The sequence below is a fragment of the Epinephelus moara genome, chromosome 5 (assembly GCF_006386435.1).
Source record: "Epinephelus moara isolate mb chromosome 5, YSFRI_EMoa_1.0, whole genome shotgun sequence".
Taxonomy (NCBI): Eukaryota; Metazoa; Chordata; class Actinopteri; order Perciformes; family Serranidae; genus Epinephelus; species Epinephelus moara.
Window position 1 is genome coordinate 30,460,229 of NC_065510.1, and position 20,169 is coordinate 30,480,397.

The 20,169-nt window shown below is 41.9% G+C and overlaps 2 protein-coding genes across 2 annotated transcripts in view; both read right to left on the minus strand.

Moving 5' to 3' along the window:
- The window catches only part of LOC126390100 (adhesion G protein-coupled receptor E5), an 18,654-nt gene extending 16,207 nt beyond the window's left edge, over positions 1–2,447 (minus strand). Inside the window, exon 1 of the mRNA XM_050044229.1 lies at positions 1,734–2,447. Coding sequence (XP_049900186.1) covers positions 1,734–1,764 — 31 coding nt within the window. The 5' untranslated portion in view covers positions 1,765–2,447. The remainder of the gene's footprint in view (positions 1–1,733) is intronic.
- A 12,739-nt stretch (positions 2,448–15,186) lies between these two features.
- LOC126390082 (basement membrane-specific heparan sulfate proteoglycan core protein-like) lies at positions 15,187–19,121 on the minus strand. Its single transcript, XM_050044198.1, has 8 exons — positions 18,963–19,121; positions 18,087–18,233; positions 17,871–18,005; positions 16,702–16,874; positions 16,428–16,614; positions 16,154–16,333; positions 15,801–16,067; positions 15,187–15,692 (listed from the first exon to the last, which is right to left on the minus strand). Exons 1-8 carry the CDS (start codon positions 19,009–19,011, stop codon positions 15,688–15,690), a joined length of 1,143 nt encoding a protein of 380 aa, XP_049900155.1. The 5' UTR covers positions 19,012–19,121; the 3' UTR covers positions 15,187–15,687.
- Positions 19,122–20,169: the final 1,048 nt, after the last annotated feature.

Sequence of the window (20,169 nt, forward strand, 5' to 3'; positions counted from 1 at the left end):
GCCCTGTGAGGCAAATTGTGATTTGTGATATTGGGCTTTATAAATAAAATTGATTGATTGATTGAAGATTAAGAGAATATTTGCTTCTGCTGACCTTTGAAACGACAGCACTGACAAATAACAACTCAACTCCTCTGTGTTTAGTAAACATTCAAAATTACGATGCAGATTTTAGCGAATGCCAATAAAACAAACTGTGGACCAGCTTCAGCTCGTGTTCTACAAGCTAGTAGCATAAGAGCAGAAACTTAGATCATGAGCAGCTGTTCTGGCTCTTCATAGTAAAAAAAAAAAGTATTTGACGCATAATTTTAGGGTCATAAATCATAGAATAGCTCCTCGGGAGAAAAACAACAAGTTTGTAAGAGCTGAGCTATTTTTGACTTTTGATAGCAGAACTTTATATAAAGTAGCAGCCACTCTTGTATTCTCAAACTGGGCCTCCGATAGACCGTAGCTGGTTTCAAAGTTTTTAAAACCAAAACATACAGTATATTATGCAGTACTGTAAGTCAGCATTTATTTGTTTATTCATTGTTTTTTATCACCTAGAGGCAGCACAACAAGTTGTAAACACAACACTGACATATTATCATCTTATAAAGTTGTTATGGCTAACATGTTAACAAATGGTTGGCAAATATTTACACATCCAGCAGACATGGAGCACCCTTAGCATTTATTTAAATAAATAAATATAAATAATTTATAACAATGAATAATCCTGATAATGACAAATTTATAAGTATTTGCTCTTATTTTATCTCTATTTTTGGTCTCCACCAACTTCCGAGTTGAATATTTGCCGCAGGAAACGAGGTTGATGAGAGTGATAGAAACCAAAACCATAAAATTGTGGGCCTGAAAACCAAACCACTGAGTGGCAAGAAGCTGTGGTTAAGAAACAGCAACATGATCATTAGATACAACAGATAAATAAATGAACAGAATTCATATTGACAGACACTTTTTCTTGTATTTTTTTTTTTTAATTTCATTTCAGTTGTCATTTTGCATTTTCAGGTGTAACCAGCAAGCTGTGTTATAAACATGTTGGTGGTGAGTTTCTGAAATTTGACTGACACGGATGTAAAAACCCCATCCTATAAAGGTTTGCGGTTTATAGATTCTTCACGTTTTGAGTCACTGTGTGCCATCAGACCTCTGCACGTTGCCACAACACATTCAGACTCTGGGTTTATTTTACTCTGACAGCCTGAGAAGCTGCTCCAACTGACCTGGTCAGTCCTGCAGCATCAATCCAGACACTACACAGCAGCCTCTCTGACCTCCGTCCGTACATCACAGCAGCAAACGCAGCTGGGTGGCTGCTCAGGGCTCACTGTGACTGATGTTGCACATGTGACCTTGAATAAGGTTTCTAAAAATGTCACCCTGAATTTACAAGTTGTGACCACTGGTAGTAGATGTTATATTAGTGGTTAAGGTTATTTAAAATTGAGAAGAATGAATGAAGAAATAACACTTACATATGTTTCTATAGTTGCCACATATTGCTAAAAAAAAAAACCCCGTCAGAAACAGAAACTAGAAGTTTGCAGCATTACATTTCTTAACTTCCCTGTACTTGTAATTTTTTCTTTTTGCCTTTTTCGCAACTGTCACCCACCCACCCAGTCATACACACACACACACACACACACACACACACACACACACACACACACACACAGTCACACGCATAGTCATTGGGCTCTCATTGATAGACTTACCAAAAAGAAGTAGCTCCTTCCCAGACCCCATGTCAAAGGTAATATTCCCAAACTGCTGATGACTTTAACAGAACTATGAGATAGTTGTTAATCTTGTTAATCTGGTTGATGTCCTGTGATAAAAGTTTAGATCCTTAGTTCCTAGTTTAAGAAAGAATTTTCAGACTTCTCTGTAGTCCAAGGTCCATAAAATCCAGTATGAGAGTGAAAAAACACAAAGATAAATCCTTTCTGTACGGGATAATTGTATGTGTGTGTGGCAGGAAAAATAACGGTGAACCTTCACCAGCTTTCTTCCTCTCTCAGATTCAGACTCTCAGTCTGAGCACGCCTCACTGTCCCCGGCTCCCCACCCCTTTCTCTGTCTCTGTCTCCCTCTCTCTCTGTCTCTCTGTTTCTCTGTCTCTCTCTGTCTCTCTTTTCCTCCCTTTCACTTATCTCAGTGGCCTTGTCTCTGTCACGTCACTCTTTCTTGGTCTTTTCACTCCGTATCTCGCCATTTGAACACATTCCTCACACTGGCACCATATCACATTGCTCACACAAACACCCCCTCTGTCCACGCCGTCTTTCACATTTCCCTTTACGCTCCAGCGGGCTCTATTTCAGGAGCTATTCACAACACTCTCATGAGAGACAGAGAAAGAGAGGAGGGGGGAACAGAGACTGAAGAGAGGCCGATGACTAACACTCAATCTAAACAGCTGCTGCTGTACTTGAGTTTTGCCAGTAAGTGATCATATATCTGTTCCCAGTCTCCCCCCAGCTCCTGCTCCCACAGTCTCCTCCTACTTTCCCTGCTTCCCCCCCCAAATGTTCAGCCCTTCACCCAAAGCCAGTGACAGACCTTCTGCATTTTCTCAACCCCCCAGACAGCAACAAAACAGACCGGGACAGATGCAGGATGACCTCTATTAAAGTGAAATTCACCACCAAATCACACTGATGTGGTTCAGAGAAAACAGGGTGGTAAACAACTCTCTTCAAGAGAGTCTTTATAACTCTATCATCTAATGACATAAAGCTCTTAACTAAAACAATCCAATACAACAATCCAGTGTGATTTATCACCACATCAAGATCCAAAATGACTCAACTAATAAAACTCACTCAAAGAAGCTTAATAATGCTGTGAAATATGTGAGTCTTTGGCTTGAGTGTTTGGTTTGGCAAGTGCTGGCTGAGGCTAACTACATGGAAAGAAAAACCCAAACTTAATTGCAGCAGCAGCTTCAACTTTAAGCGTTATGCTCCATTCGCCATGGTTACTGTTGCTACATCTGACAAGCACAAGTGTAGTCTACAGTAGGTGAGTTTACACAGACCCTCATATTCTACTATACTATTGTTTGCATAGTAGCCAAATGAGAATAAAAATGCCTCATATGTCTTGGAAGAGACTGACCCGATCCGATTAGGTCTGAAGGGATTTTATATCGGGTTAAAAGGGAAGATAAAACCTTTAATAATCTGTTAAATAGGGAAATATTATTGCAATATAACTATGGATCACTTAATTTGATAATTTCTCTCTGGTTGGAACAAATATGTTCTTTTTTTGTGTGTTTGTTCCACATGGAGTTAAAATTAGGTGATGTTCGGTAGTGCAGTGGAGAGTGTATGCAAACTGTAAAACTTCAATTATAAGCCTAGCCCCAACTGAACACCAAGTCCCTTTTACCAACCTGGTGTGGCTACACATTTTGACAAATAAACGCCTGTCTCAATTAGAAGTCTGGTCTGGTTCCCAAGCAGTTCAGTCTTTTAATAGACATTCTTCACATGTATAAAAGCGGGTTGTTGGCTACCTCAAATTATGTGTCCATTCCTCATCCATTCCTCCTCTGTAAGGGTCCTCAGATCAGAAGAATCAAAAGGGTTTTTCACAAAAATTAATCCAAGGTTTGAATACTTTTTTAAAAGGATAACGTGGTGAACTCCATGAGTGCCATAACTCTCTCTATATATTCATGCTGGTTTAAATTTGCTGAGCAAAGTTTTGTGTGAAAGGAATTAAAAGCCTGTCCCAAATATAAGCCTGTTGATTTCAGTGATTTAAGCAAATAATAGCCCAGGCTACTAATAAATGTTTTATGGTAGACGGGGTATACCCACCTCTTTTTCTGGACAGTATAATCACCAATCGGCCAAAAAGTCATTGTAATATAGGAGAGTATACCCACATCCTCCCTGGCAACCTACCTATCTACGTTGGAGCACACCCACCTCATTAACTACCACTGCACCACTGGTGACGTTGCTCCTGCGAGGGACAGAAACATGGTGGTTGCAACTTTATTTGAGAAAGATTTGAGGGTTGTTCAACCAAGTCTTTGAAAAGATGAAAAATGCCAGGAATCTCAGGATTTATTTTCTCAGTAAATTTTGGGGAAAAAGTCTTTTTCTGTTATATTTCCAGCAGAATAGACACTGCACAGTAGGTGAACATCTTTGCACAAGTCAAAAAAACTGATTGAGATTAAATACTTTGGGTCATGATAACAGTAGAGCTGGAATCTAATATCAGAATGATTTAAATCGGGCGAAAGAAATATCATGTTATCCGCGGCTACAACTGTGGGAGGTTTTGGTAGATGAAATTCTTAATAATTTCATAAACAATGGGACAAAAGCAGGCTCTTTTGTAGTATGCAATTTTGCTGTCTTATGTCAACTTTCCCTGGCAGATTTTATCAGCTGTAGCTAGCCAGCTAATTAAGCTAGCATTAGTTAAAACCTTGAATCTAGCTTACTTTTTAATGTCCTGACTTTTACACTCATAAGTGATTGTGTGTGGGGTTCTGCATGCTGCCAAACATAGGTGACCTTTTACTCTACTATACCGAAACACATCCTGTTCGACACAGAAGACCGCAGCTGCTGTGTTGCGTTGCTAATGTGCTGCTCATGCTACGGCTCTTAGATCGTCACGGTGTAACCACGTCCTCAGGAAGTGTGCTAGGCTTCAAGGTAAATTTTCACAGTGGCCATTTGAGTCCATCATGTGTTGCCATTAGGCTCAAAAAGACATCTGTAAATCAATCACAATCCCAGCAAAATGACTTATTTCACTACTTAGTCTGATGACATTTGGAAAGTCTAGAAGAGTCGCACAATTAAATCATATTATTCTCATTCAAGATAGTGGAGTGCTAAACCGGAAGTAGCCAGCTTGGCCAGTGGAAGTCTCTAGTGCGCCTACTCTCTGGGCCCAATGATGCAGAAGCAACATTGATCATCCGGAAGATTTTATATACACAGGTAAACATTTTTGGCTGTATGGAGCACTAAGCAACTTTTATAGAAATGAAATGGGTCCTGCCTCCAGTGCTATACCCAGGTCTCTTAGGATTCTTCAGGGTAACACTGACTGGGGTTGCAGGTGTGTAAACTCTCCCAAATCCAATAGAGCAGGACAGAGCTAGCGTTGTTGCTAATAGCATCCAGGGCCACCTTCTATACCGTCAATAAATATCACACAATGGCTTTGCTTATCGTGAACAGGGCACACACATAACGTTGAACCCCACGCTAATGGAGTTAGTTAATGTTATCGAGCTAGTTTGGTGCATGCTGCTAACAATAGCAGCTTAACTTAAAGCAGATACACAAGCTGTTAAATCTGTTTTTTTTATATTTAGGCCCCTGTGTTAGGACCCAATTGCAGCACAAAGGAGACCAGGAACAGTTTGACGTTTACTGTTACAATTTGGCAGGTTCAGGGCAGGACAAGTAAGCAGCACACAATACAATTCAATACTCCAGCAATGTTTCTTCACTAAGTCCTTGGCAGGCAGGCTGCACTTGGCCGGGAGGCAGGTGAGTGAGCAGTGGCGTTAGCCCAACAGGAAACACAGTTCACTTCAGAAATAGGCAACGGGACCATGGAGGAGCAGGCAGGGGACATAGTCAGTGAGGTGGAAAATCCAAAACAAGGTAAGTACACAACCAAGCAGTCGAACCACAGGGGGAAAGGCACAAGACAGGTCAAGGCCAGGCAGAGGGTTGAGAAGCCAGCAGGTAAGTACTCACAGGAGGCACACACAATGGCATGTGTGGCTACGCAGTGAAAATCTCTGGACCACAGGTAAGCTGACTGGAACACTCACACCATCATGTTGTCGTCGGATGGTATTGCCAAGCAGCCACAGGCCAACAGGAACCAACGACGCCGAAGCAGGTCTTGAGGTCCGGGACAGAAGGCTGAGGCGTTTACTGGGAATCAGACGAAGCAGGCAGGTCAGAGGCAGGCAGGGTCAACGATGGGAGATCAGTCCAGAATAAAGTCCTGGAGAGTCTTGCATGAGTGGCAAAGAATAATATGGCAATGGTGGGGTATATATACATGCTGAGAGTAATGAGGAACAAGTGAACTGAGTTGCTTGATCAGGTGGGCGTGGTCAACAGGCAGGAGCGGGAAAAGTATAGACAGGTGATTGGTTGGCAGGTAGGAGTGGCAGAGAGGCAGGATAAGTGCAAAATTACTGACTGAGGGCTGAGTGTCTGTGCATGCATAAAAGAGCAGCGACTAGGAATGCAAAACTGTGACATACCGTTGCCTACAGATTCTTGCAGATATCTGTTTGTAGAGTTTCCTAAATTGTGATTTAATGACTCCTGTTCAGCAGAGGGGTTTAGTAAACAGTTGAATTTTGCTCTACTTCAGATGCAAGAGGACAACAAAATAAATATACAAACCACAACAGCTGTGAAGGAGAGGATAGAAACCCAGGTGGGATGAAGAAAACGAAAGAGTATGTTCGCATATTAAGAAACTGAGATCGGGTGGTGAGTAGGGTAACATACCATACTTAATTTGCATGAGGGAGATTTAGATTCATATTTTTTGCAGATATGTGAGATGATAGTAGTCACAGTTACCAAACAGCATGCAGCAACAGCACCGTCCGCATATCTTCAATTTATTTATTTATTTTTATTTATTTTTATTTTATATACTTTATTAATCCCCAAGGGGAAATTCAATTTTTTCACTCTGTTTGTCAATTACACACAGGTCCGAACACACACATGCACAAACAGGACCTATACATGCACTAAGTGGAGAGATGTCAGAGTGGGCTGCCCATGACAGGCGCTCAGAGCGGTTGGGGGGTTCAGTGCCTTGCTCAGGGGCACCTCGGCAGTGCCCAGGAGGTGAACTGGCACCTCTCCAGCTACCAGTCCACGCTCCATATTTTGGTCCGGACGGGGACTTGAACAGGCGACCCTCCGGTTCCCAACCCAAGTCCCTATGGACTGAGCTACTGCCGCCCCAGTTATGGCAAACTCATACAGGAAGCATGTGGCACACATGATGGATATAGATAGGTTATCTGTGCATGATTTAGATGTGATGGTGAAGCAAGTGGTCACCAACTCTGATCTGTTTCCACTGAGCAAAACATGCACAACTGTTGCACAACATACTGTAGCTGTTGCACACAGTGTCAGCAATTTCTATAACAAGTCAGTTCTGTGTTCTCAGCCTTTCTCAGCTTAACCACGGGGATATAAAATCTAGTTGTTATAGCCTCTTTTCCTCCCTTCAGTCTGTCATTGTTGCTTTCTGTCTTGGTTCTCTTAAGCATCCCCTTGACTCTCTGTCATCGTTTTTCATCATATTGGCGCAGACAGAGGACCAGACATATACGGAGACAAATGAGCAGACACATGGAGACAGACAAATCACCCACACATGTAGGCCAGGCAGGAAGAGGATGAGAGAATGCAAGTTCATGTCCCCTCAGCATCAAAGTTAAAGTAAACAAAAGGCTGAATCAAAGCAGATTCAGCTTGCTAACACGGCGTCAGTGTGTGTGCATGTGTTGTTTGTGTGTGTGCATGTGTAGGCGGGCTGCATATATCGACCTGTCCTTGCTTATATCTGCGTCTCAGCGAGTGTCAGGCTGTGAAAAGCAACTGCAACTTCATCTGTAACTGTACGATTACACGCTTTAGTGTTTCCATATGGAACGTTTCAGTAAGCGTGTGTGTGTGTGTGTGTGTGTGTGTGTGTGTGCGTGCACGCTTCTGTTTACAGCCAGTGAACATTAATCCCACATGCATTAAATGGCCATCTGCACATTGTGACCATCAGTCTTCCAAGAGGAGAAGCAGTATGGGAAAAATGTGATCTGCCAGGGGGAGAATGTTAGACCGACAAGGAGCAGTGATCATGACACAGTTATGAGAACATGTGGTTAAGCATCAGTGTGTGACACACATTTTCACTTGATTAAAATAGCTGAACTGAAACACTTCCGTGACAACCTTTTCACCCTGTATAGTACTGTATGTATGCAAGTACACAAAATGGCTGATCGGTGAAGAAAAAAAAAACACAAATGTTGTGGCTACATACCGCACACCAGACAGGACTTTGAAAGAGGAACAAGAATTTAATAGAGCATTTCACTTATAGCTTCATCAGGCTCATACTGAGCACAGGAAAACAGTGGTTTAAATAGGAAACAGCACTTACAGCATTTACATATATAATTGAACAAAAAAATACATACAATATATACACTGCATCTATGGCAAAAATACCATTATTCCATATAAAATATGGAAAAGTCTCACAAAGTCAAATACATTCAAATAGTAATACAAAGTCAGGTCAACATCACTTCTGCAAGAGAGATAATTACAGCACATCATATCAGAAGTAAGGTAGTCTCGGATCGGTGTGTTGATTTAAATGTATCCAACTGCAAGCAACTACCTGCAACACCACAATAATGTAACACATACTGTGCAGATCTGTCTTTGCAAAACATGACACAAGTGAGGGCTTTTTCCCCACTTCCCGTTTCCTGACCTAAATTTATAAACACCTGGATGTTGTGTGTGAGTCCATGAGTCTGGACAGTGTGTTCAAGTTTCATGATCACGTGTGAAGAAGTAAATAATTGTAGGAACTATTCTTACATTTGTGCTTGTGTTTTTTTCTGTGTGTTTTTCACCCAGATCGAAATAGGTCACAGTGTAATGCTTACAAGTGTTATATCACGAGATATGGGTGAGGTTACACTGAATATTCTGGGGAAACAGCTTGACTCACTGGCCACTGGTGTGAGTGAGTGTTTGTGTGTGCGTGTGTGTGTGTGTGTGTGTGTGTGTGTGTGTGTGTTTGAGTGGATCCCCGAGTGGTCATCAATAAATGAAACATACATCAGCTGTTGTCAACTACAAACAATCTCCCAGTAAAATATATTTCTTGTAATACCCCAGCTGCCCACAAATGTACTGTGACTCTGAGATCATTGCCATGGCACAGTGTATTTTAAATTTGCCTCATGTTGCATCTGGTAGTATGGTGGAAAGTTTCTGTATGATGTGCACAGATCAGCTGACGCACAAACACACACACACACACACACACACACACACACACACAGGATCTTTCCATATAGAAACAGAGGAGAGTAAATGGATCATAATCACACAGTTGCAGTTGCTGTTTACATCCCGAGACTCAGGCGGGCACAGAGACAGCCCAACACAAGCTTTGGAAAAGAGCTCTCCACTGGTTTTTCACCATATCTGACTTTATATTTTGTTATTTTCCACCAGCTCAGGAGGACACTTGAAACTGCAGATGACTAAAGAGATGAACTTTCTCTGTTGCCACATCCTTTTGCCTCCCCCTCTAACATCCTTTTTTAACACTTTTCTTCTCTCTACTCTTCTCTCGTTTTCTCGAGTGTTATCACTACTTGTTGGCCTCGTATGCTCAACTCTATTTTATATTTAGTGATTGTCTAATTTACAGTAACAGTGTGTAACCAGAAATTACAGGTTAGGGGTAGCTGGTCGTGCGGGTTGTTGCTCACAGTGGAAAAAGTACAGAGTTGACTCAGCATTGCTTGTTTGTTTTTTTCTAGTTTGATTACTGTAAATGGCCTGTTATGAGCAAAAAATAAATCTGTTTTCATATGTCATTATTATTATGAATAATTGGTCTCTGTAAAACTATCTGTTTAATGATCCCAGTAATAGCAAGGACAATAATTGCAAAGAAAATAACTGATTTCATTCACTTCTCATTGTTGGTTCAACAGTACAATTACAGAATAAATGTGTTTTGTGAAGCACTTAACAATGAAAATAATTTGTTTTCAGTTATGTGTTGTTGGGTTGCACAAACAGATTTAGTAAAACATGTGAGGTTCTGTACATGTTGTACCAAACCCGCTGTGTCTGTGGCTTTCGATCGTTCTGCCGGCCTCCCTTGTTCTTCTGCTTTTATACCGCGTATTTTTAAGCAGAGGTGCTGCTTACACCATTTCTCATCCTTGAGTGGTTTCGTTATGTCGCCACAAAGACGCCACAAAGCATAGTGTCGGGGGGCAGGGTATATTCACACGTACACATGTGGTTGAGATTCTGAAAGATTACTTTTCTTCCATCTGTCATGGCGTAAAAAATGCAGGAGTGACAGCTTATGCAATGAAGAGCGGGGAGATGAAAGTGCGTGTGCACTATGTGTGATTAAGATGCCCTATACTGTGGTTTGAGTTTCAAGTGAACAGAGGAAGGCCATGATCACAGGATATAGCAACGCTGGTTAGTATTTATGGTGCCCAGCAACAAGCAGCAGCAGCAGCATCTTTACAGCCAGATGGAGTTGGCTATGTTTTTAATGCCAACCACTGCTGGATGCTACTAACAACAAGGCTGTTATTATATGTTATCCCCACCAACAGCCACCCTACTATTAAATCTGTTAAACAAATAGAATCTGAAATAAACTGCCTTTAGGAGAATCAAAATGTATTTACAAAACACATCAAAAGAAGACAAACATCTATTTTTTATTGTGTGGTGTCTGCTGGTTTGTCCCAAAGGCCATACAGTATACTGTAACTATTTGAGGATGACTGAATCATAGAGTAATTGATTTATTCTTCAGTTTCCTATGAATCATGGTCCTGGTATTCCACAAAACCAATTTTTCTCTTTCTCTTTCAATCTCTTTTCTATTTGCTTACTATTAAAACTAATAAAACACGACCCAGGTAGAGGCCAGGAGCTCATGCAAGTGCTGCTTACAGTTGGTTGCATCTCTGCGGTGAAAAGGGTGTGAAAATGTGCATCATTTTATAGCAAAGTGTAGATGCAGTTTTATAACACTTGCTTGAAGCAGCCTTCATCAGGGTGTCTTTATTACTTAACCTTTATGTTTATAAAACATTTAAAAACTTCAGAATTCAACAACCCCTTTCCAACCCCTTAGATTTTTTTCACCACTCACAGTCAGCAAAATAAGTCATAAACACAACATTATCATATTATCAACCTATAAAGTTGCTATGGCAGAATGTATTTAAAAAAACTCATTTATTGCAACATTAGTATTGACTCTCCTCTTTTTGCTCTGTTTTTAGTCTCCACCAACCCCTGAAGGAAAAATATCCAGGCTGCTCTCATTCGCTGTTTATACTTATACCAACAAAAAGTAATGCACTATAATTCATATAAAACCCACATAGTCATGAGCCAGGAAGCTGTGATCATGTGACATATTGTATGCACTGCAGGCTGTCCACCGTCATATGATGGGAGCGAAGGAGGAAGTCAGATGTTGTAGTATAAACAGTGATTAAGTCCATATAGGGAAGGAGCTTAGGGTGCTGGAAGGGCGAAAGAAACACAGGACTTTGACCCAAGAGACCAGGGTTTGTGTCCCATGTGAAACTAAATGTCAGCATTGACTTATTTTAAGTTACATATATGTATGTCACGTCATGTCACAGCAAACAATACATTTCCTAAACCTAACCCAGCCTGTGGGGGCACTAGTTTTGAGTATATCCTACAAACTATTGTATGAGGATACATTGTAATATCTGGCTCTTTAGCTATTCAATGCTCCATTGTGTTAACTGGCTCGTCCCCAGCTGTGTCTCTCTGCTGTTTGGTGCTTATTTGTTGAAAGCTGCCTGCCCCAGTGAGTGTGAACCAAACTGTATAACTGTGGGCTGTAAAACCAAAACAATGAGCTAATTCAGTCTATAGAGTCAACGTATCCTCACGCAGTGGTTTGTATGATATTTATGTAATTAACATTACGTTACTGAGGTTAGCCTTAGGCAAGTAAAGTTACGATTTAGGAAAAGAAAAATGATGAGGACATGTCTTAAACTTAAGTTTACTCAAAATTCACGAGATTACAAACACCGGTCTCCTGAGGAAAGTCCTGGTAAAATGTATTGTGATCCATTCACCACCCAACCTGCCTCCTAACTGAACTCGGGACTGCTTCCTTCTTTACATCCGTCAGTGCATCGGTCACATGATTGCAGTGTTTTAAAATATGTGGGTTGTATGGGAATTACTGGGGAGTGACTTCCAGCATCAGACACAGATGAAAAAAGCTCTGCTTTCACATCAGTACAATATACAGCAGGGCACAGTTATTGTGTAACAGCGTCCGGAGGCATCAGGGGGAAACACCGCAGGACAACAGTGTAAGTGAATGGGGTGAAAGTTGTTGAAAAATTGTTGACCTTTCACCAGGAGGACAGTGTTTGCTACCCGTATGACTGTAAAGCCAAACATATCAATTTGCGCTCTTGTACCGACGTGGTGCTTTTATTTTGAAAGAGACTGTCTGAAAACTGTACATTTCACTGCAATCGCATGATAGTTATTTGTGGGTTTGTCACTGCGAATGACTCCTTTGACACAACACATCGTCATTTTTGCCACTGCTGATAGAAAATATTGATCTTTGAAACTTTTGGGAATTTTTGAGATGTGAGGAGGTGAAAATATCCAGAATTTTACAAGACCAAATAGAGAAAAAAATATAAACACTCATTTGCGTTCTTGTCTTTGTTCTTCTCCCATAAATGATCTTGCCACCTTTCATATTTGTCTTGGGACCACCTGAGGGGTTTCGACCACCAGGTTGAGCAATACGTTTTTAGGAGAATATTGGCATCATCACTGCTTGGTCACGATGTCATACGTCAAGACTGGGCTTTTAAGCATTCACACATTATTCATCCAGATCAAAAAGGAGGCTAGGAAAATGATTGTGCTGTTTGTATTTTCTCCGGCAGTGACCCACTGGCATGCCCTTTCCTGTCAGCAGTTAAACTGAATTTTCACAGACGGATTACTGGCTCTCCCTCTTTCTGTGCATGACAACACTTCAGCTGATTGATATGAAACAATTTGTCAAATTCAGTCACGTCATGTCAAATTGTCTTGGCTTCCTGTTGGGAAACAGGAACATTTCATTGAGACAGTGCGAGATCAGATTCAAGGTGGCGTGTGATGTTATGCACTCTGGAAGTCAACTTGGCTCCGCAGCCAACACAATACAGGAACTCCACTCCCTATCAGCCCATCAGCTCGGCTTCCTACGTCCTGAAGAAACTGTTGTTTCTACAGACTGCTGCCCTGCCATAGCTTATCCGAGTTCACCAGGTGGGAACCATAGCAACAAGCTTGACAGGCGGCCCCTCTTCCACCTATCACTTCCTGAGGAAGCTCTCACCTCATTGGTTCCTTCCTGAATGATCTGGTTTTCCCATGTTATTACAGCAGGGACATCACGCTGGTCTATATCCAAAAACAGCAACAGTTTTTAATTATGATTGGAATATATGGCGTAGAGGAAAATGAATATTATGCCCTCCCTGTGTGCTGATATAGCTACAAGACTGATTGCTTGTTTTTTCTTTCCTTTCCTCGCCTCTTAAGGCTAACATAAGCAATGTGTGGTCCAGAGTAAATGTAACACTGTTTTGTACTCCTACTGTAATATAAACTAAACGCGATGCTTCTGAAACTGTGACAAATTGTCTGTGTGAGTGTGTGCGCACATCCTTTTCTGGGATGTCATCTGAACTCCTATGAAGCTCACTGTTTATATCAGACTCCATTAGAGGCCATATGTCCGTGTCCATTTAATATGTATACAATGGTATAAAGAGAGGGAGAGGGGGATCAGATATAATGAATTAGAGTTTCCTCTGTCTCTGAAACATTTCCCCCTCTGTTCCAGCTCAATAGCTCTTTATCAGTCTAAATTAAACATGTATGATTTCCTCTGTTGTGCGTTTTATTTTCTCTCCTTCAATCCCCCCCCCCCCCCTGCCTCCCTCAGTCTGTGAAGTGAGTGGGTGGAATGAGGTGACAGAGGGCAGATGTTTCCTCCCCAGCTTTGAAGATGCTTGTAAAGATGGAGGGAAAGGGTAAAAAGCCTCCGTGGAGGCTGGGCGTTTCACGAGGGAGGCCGCAATCACAAACAGTAGATACTCTCCTTCCTGGCAGCAGCTTTGGAAATGGTAGCTCTACTTTCCAACCTGCGGCTGCTGCAGCCACAAACCCTAAATGTCGAGCTAACACCTCATTTAGTCGAAGCTGCTTTAAATCTCTTCTGCGAACGCAAACATTAGTGCGTCATTTTGCAACAGGTTTGTCTGATCAAACTGAACTTTGCCTGTCCGAGAGGAGTTTACGGGCCATATTTACACAGAGAGCTGCAGCGATCAGCCAAGTGTTTTTTTTCCCTTTTTTTAACTTAGGGATGACATGTAGTCATTTGCGAAACAATAGCTTGATTGTGCACTGCATCTGTCCCTCCAGTTGCTTGGGGTGTGAAGGCTCAAATTGCTCTTCTTTGGCCGGGAGGCAATGGGTGTGTGCCTTAAAGCTACATATTGCCACCATGTGGTTAAAGAAATGATCTTGAGAAGCAATGTTCAGATTAGACCCCTGGCATACACCCTTTCAGATATAGAGGCATTAATGAGGCAAAATAACAGCACATTTTAAACATTAAGGGAGTGCATGAAAATGATTGGACAGGATGAACACCTGCTGGAAAAAAGACAATGCCGTCCCCACTAATGTTTCAAAATAATAAACTGTGTTGCACTGGTACAACACACTTTAAAGCTTAATATTTAAATGTAAAAACAGTTACCAATGTGCATATTAACGCATTAAAAAAAGGGAATCCAAGTTTGCCCTATATTCCTTATAGCTGAAATGGTTGGGAACTCCACATCAAAGTCTGTTAATATGTGACAACAGTTGTATAAATCCTTTCTGTGGCTCCAGGGGCAGCTGTGTGAAGTCAGAGTCAGCTGAGGCCCAAATCTGACAATAAAACAGAAACTGGGTGTGTGCAGTTCGAGGGAAGGGAGTTTACCAGACTTCTGTAGCCAGCTCCTCATCTTTGCTTGAGGCTACAGCTCGGGGCTACATTAGCTGCTACTAGCATAACACAACCCACATCTCCCATCAAAGAGTCAGCAGTCGTGTCGCATTGTGGGTGATGCAGGAAAAAACAGTAAGACTATCCTTTCTTTAGCTGCAAAAACAGTACACACACACACACACACACACACACACACACACACTTTTCTGACACCCACCCCCCACCCCTCAGTTCAGACAGCTATTTTGTAGAATATAATTTTCCATTGAATGTAATGAAACCTTTATTGTTCTTTATTGTTTTCATATTTGATAGTATAACAAGGGCTTTCACATTAGATCAGGTTTTTCTTATTGTCTCAATTTTTGGAAGTGCAACAGTGTCAACTTAGTAGATGTCATGAAGGGAGGCAGACAGGGTGCAGAGGCATTCCAGCAAAAGAAACTCCCACACACACACACACACACACTCACACTCACACACAGTGTAGGATGTCAGTTTACACTGACTCCCAGAGAAAAGTTTTCCAAAGAGAGAGATGAGAGCGAAGCAACAATGGCAACAGTATCAGTTTTCTATAAAAGTACAAACTTTAAACCCATTAGCACCATAAAACCAAAGGTTTAAACAGCATTGAAATCTTTCACTTTCATTCAGCAAAAAAAAGACTCTATTATATAGAATTTTTTTTCAGTATTAGCCGTTTGATCATCTTGTTGGCAACAATCCAGACTTGCAGAAGCTGTAAGCGCTGCATAGTTTGTCAGTGGATTAAGCTGCAAAAAAGAAAAAAGGAGAGAAGATTAGACAGTAAAAGAAACAGGAGAAAGTCAGATCAGTTATTGTATAGTCTTTGCATTGCCTCAACCCAAACACCAGCTCACCTTTTATAGTGACTCTGGCCGTGGCCTCACTGGTGCCGATGTGGTTGGTGGCCACGCATTTGTACGTTCCACTGTCGCTCAGCTTAACTCGGCTGATGAGCAGCTTTCCATCCTTTGTGGTCTGTGCTCCTGGAGGCAGGGTCGCCCTGCCCGCACGGCTCCACTCATACTGAATGGGATGAGAGCCGTGAGCGAGGCACTGCAGGCGCAGGGCATCTCCAGGTTGGAGCCTCACCTGGTCGGGCAGGGTCGTGGCATACGGAGGACCTGCATGAAGGAGAAGACAGCTGCTGTTATCATGCTCGGGGACAGTCTGGATGTATCTGTGTTTATCCGCTATGTTGTGGACTCACTCTCCACCTCCATCTGCGTGTACGCTTCGCTGTAGCCATGTATGTTGGTTGCATTACAGATGTATTGTCCTGAATCTTGGCGCCCCACGCTGGTCAGTGTCAAAACTCCACCGGCCACTGTGTGTTTCCATGGCAACGGTGCTCGCAGCTTGGACCAGGTGATGACAGGAGGAGGGGAGCCTGGAAGGAGGAAGACAAAGAGAGGAGGAAGTGAAAAATGAGAAGTGAGAACAGCACTGAGAGACGCACACACTCCAGCATACAACCATCTTACCAGTAGCCCGACACTCCATTGTGACCGTGCGTCCCTCCACTGCTGTAATGTCTGTAGTGCTCACTGAGGCCACTGGTGCTCCTGGCCCCCCCCCAACAATGATCTCAACTTTGACCTCTGTCACCCCCTCATTGTTCTCAGCCTGACAAATATAAACTCCTGTGTCGTCTGGATGCACCGCCGGCCACTGAGAACAGAGACGGACCTTGTTATGTTCTTTGTGTGATCCTTAATTGTGAAAATAAATTCACTTGTGAGTGTGTTAATTTTTCACCTGTATGATGTTGGCATCATTTATCTCCTTGGTAACCAGCTGCAGGGTGGAGCCTTGGCGTTTCCAGCTCATCGTGGGGCGTGGCCTGCCTGTGGCACGACACTCCACTGACACAGGTTCACCTATCCTGACCCGCAGGGGCCCTGCTGGTGTCAGCCGCACTTTAGGAGCATCTGAGAGAGAGGACACGCAGACATGACTTAAATCTGCTGTAACTGATTTCTTTGAACACCATACTGGTTTCAAAACATCTTGCCAGAGGACTAAAGTTGAAAAGTAGCCAGCAGGCTAACACTGGCACATTTGCAGAAATGTTGATTAATGTGTGTTGTCGTTGTAAATAAAATAGAATAAAATAAAATAAAACAAAACAAAATAAAATAGAATAGAATATCTTCACCATGGAAGCCAAAAACGGCCGTGCTTGCAATTATTTTTTTAATGCCATTATCTCAAGATCACTAGTTAATTATATCATTCATTATCCCGGAACAACAAAGCTCGTTTGCTTGTGATAACAGGTCTTTTATGTTGATTCTCAAGGAAACAAAAGGCCCATTTCTTGAGATAATTTATCACAAGAAACTTTTGTTTTCTTGAGATCATGGGAAATTTACTAAGAACGAAGATGAGAGTCAGGTTCAGTTGATCACATCTGATTTCAGCATTCAAGATCACTGTCTTAACTGCTGGGGAGGATTCATTAATGAACAGTAAGTCAAGGCATTAATGTGAAGCTTTGTTTGCTGTAGTTACATCGTTAGAGAAAAAAAATGTCGCTTTTTAGTAGTCAAACAAGAGAGGCATGCTGGCATGGCTTATGACATCATAAGAAATAAGAGGAAATCAACATTTTTTTCGAGATATTTAATTAACTAGTGATCGTGTGATAATGGCATTAGGGTCATTCCCAGCTTCTGTACATCAACTTATAGGTTGGTATGGTGAACATATTAGCAAACATCCAGCACTTATGGAGCAAGTTGTGTCTCTGTAAGTCCTATATTCACTCTCTTTATGCTCTGTGTTTGGTCTCCATCAACTGTTGAAGGAAATATCTGGCTCTTCAGCTGCTAAATGCTCCACTCTGTTTACTAGCTAGTCACTCTGTGCTAGTGAACATGAACAGCAAAGTTGTGGGCTGAACTAAATAATGAACACAAGCTCACATTTGACGTTCAGCGTAGCGGTGGCAGTGCCACGGCCTGCTGCGTTGACTCCCACACATCGGTACGGGCCCTGGCTTTCAGGTTGGGTGTTGGCAAGCGTCAGCACAGAGCCATCAGGACCAATCTTTGCATTGTCTAGAAGGAAAAAGTAGAATTCAGGGAAACTTCCCAAATGGTGATATGGTGATGAAGAATGCCTACGTTATGACTCCTGACCTGGCAATGCTTGGTTGTTGCCTCTCTTCCACTCCAGTTGGACTGGCTGCGCACCGCTCTTCACTTGGCATCTGAAGCTGGCAGACTCCCCTTGGCGCACAGTAGCAGCCCGAGGCTCCACTGAGACGACAGGAACCTGACCAGCCACTGCACCGTACGAGATAACAGGTGACATCACATGCACGCGGGAACACATGCATGTGCAGTGCAACTCAGTGGACCTTTAAACAGGTCCAGGTAATATAAACACACACCACCCCAAAGCAAACATGCCGAGCAAATACACAGACTGAGCCGACGTGCGTTTGATGAGAAAGCAAAAATGAAAAAGGTTGAGAAATGAAATTAGATTCTCTCCAAGACATTTTGTCACAGAAAAATACTGAGATATTTTCACTTTAATAAAAACTTTAATTTTAGTTTCTATATTAAAGGGTTGGTCTTCCCCCCCAATGTGTTTTTCAAGAAATGCCCCCACAAAGTCAACAGCATCTGTGCAACTATTTCTTTAGTGAGGTCTGTGAATTATTCAGTCATCAGGATAACACTCTAAAAGGTCACTGCTATTCAAGTTTATACTTTTTGTCAGTGGTGTAGAGGTAGTTATTGAGGTGGTTGCACTTCTAGGTAGATGGGTGAGTTATAATCTTCTTCATATTGCAATGGATTTCGGCTGAGGTGGGTATACTGCTAAAAGAAATGAGTATACCCCGTATACCTGACCATACCCTCCACTATACCACTGCTTTTCTAATTATTGCTGTGTGAGCATCAGTTTGTGCGACCCGACCTTTTAAAAGTACAAAAATAATACACATCTCTAGACATCAAGCAAATGAAGCTGTTATTCTGTTCAAAGTAAATCAGATTAATTACCTGAACACAACAGTGAGCACAGGATCAAAACTCCAGGTGAGAAATCCATGATGACCAGAGAACAGTCCCACTGTCTCCCCTGTGAACAATCTGTCCTTCACTGTGTCTCTCTGTCTCTTTTTCATACAATCACTGTCAACCTTTAACCCCCAACTTATTCAAACATTGTCCACGAGCGCTAGTCACGTATGAAGCGTTTCACTGCCATATGGTTATTTTGCGGTCTTACTATTGTTTTTTTGTTTGCTTTTATTCATAATAAATTGTTTTAATTAAAGTAAGAGTAAACGCTGACAAATAACTTGTGTTACTAAGGCTGTATGAAATGGACCAAAGTTGTAGGACATAAACTGGTGAAAAGTACAAAAGCTGGACTTTGTGGCTTCTTCAGTCATTTTGTGATAAGTGACTGATGAGTTCAAAGGACTCTTAAGGTACAGCTGTGATTGTTTTGTCTCAGTTTTTAGATTTTTGTCACTGGATTCGAGATGTTAGTAACCTGAAGTAAAGCTGGAGAATGTTTAGAGATAAGCCTGTAAAGGTCCGGTGTGTGGGGTTTAGTGGCATCTAGTGGTGAGCTTGGTTAGCCCCACTGGTCGGCAAACAAATAGGGCTTAGTGCAATGAATACGTCACCTTGTTTTTTGCTCTGATTGGCCATCGTGCTATCCAGTTGCGTGCGGCGGCATTTAAGATGCCTCAGTTAGTGCCGCCGCTGGGAGGGTGGGCCAGACTCAAAATCTTTCTAGATTTGAGTCTGAATTTCCAAGCTAGTGGCCAACATGAAAATGCAAAAATGCAGATGGCACTATCTTAAGCCAGTGTTTGATTTGTCCATTCTGGGCTACTGTAGAAACAACATGGCGGACTGCGTGGAAGAGGACCCTCTTCGTATGTAGATATAAACATCTACTTCTAATGCAGCGCAACAATAAGATTCATATTTTCAGGTGATTTTAAACTAATAAAAAACACAGTAATGAATGTTATGTTCCATTTCTGCCAATAGATGTCCCTACATCCTGCAAACTGGACCTTTAAAACATCAAAAAAATATGTATAGAACTCAATTAAAACACAAAAGAACCATCAGAAATCACTGAAGAAAGTATGATCTCTGTAATTTCACATCATAGTTTGTATCAACACTCTCATACAAAATACTAATTATAGACCTCAGTTGACTGGGCAGTGTGCTTAACAACAAA

Bases quoted from the DNA above. Each gene is read 5' to 3' on its own strand.
- LOC126390082 (XM_050044198.1), bottom strand. From the start codon at position 19,011: ATGGATTTCTCACCTGGAGTTTTGATCCTGTGCTCACTGTTGTGTTCA. The intron at 18,006-18,086 runs GTCAGGAGTCAT...TTTTCCTTCTAG, and splicing joins CAACAACCAAGCATTGCCAG to ACAATGCAAAGATTGGTCCT. The intron at 16,334-16,427 runs GTAAGATGGTTG...TCCTCCTTCCAG, and splicing joins AATGGAGTGTCGGGCTACTG to GCTCCCCTCCTCCTGTCATC.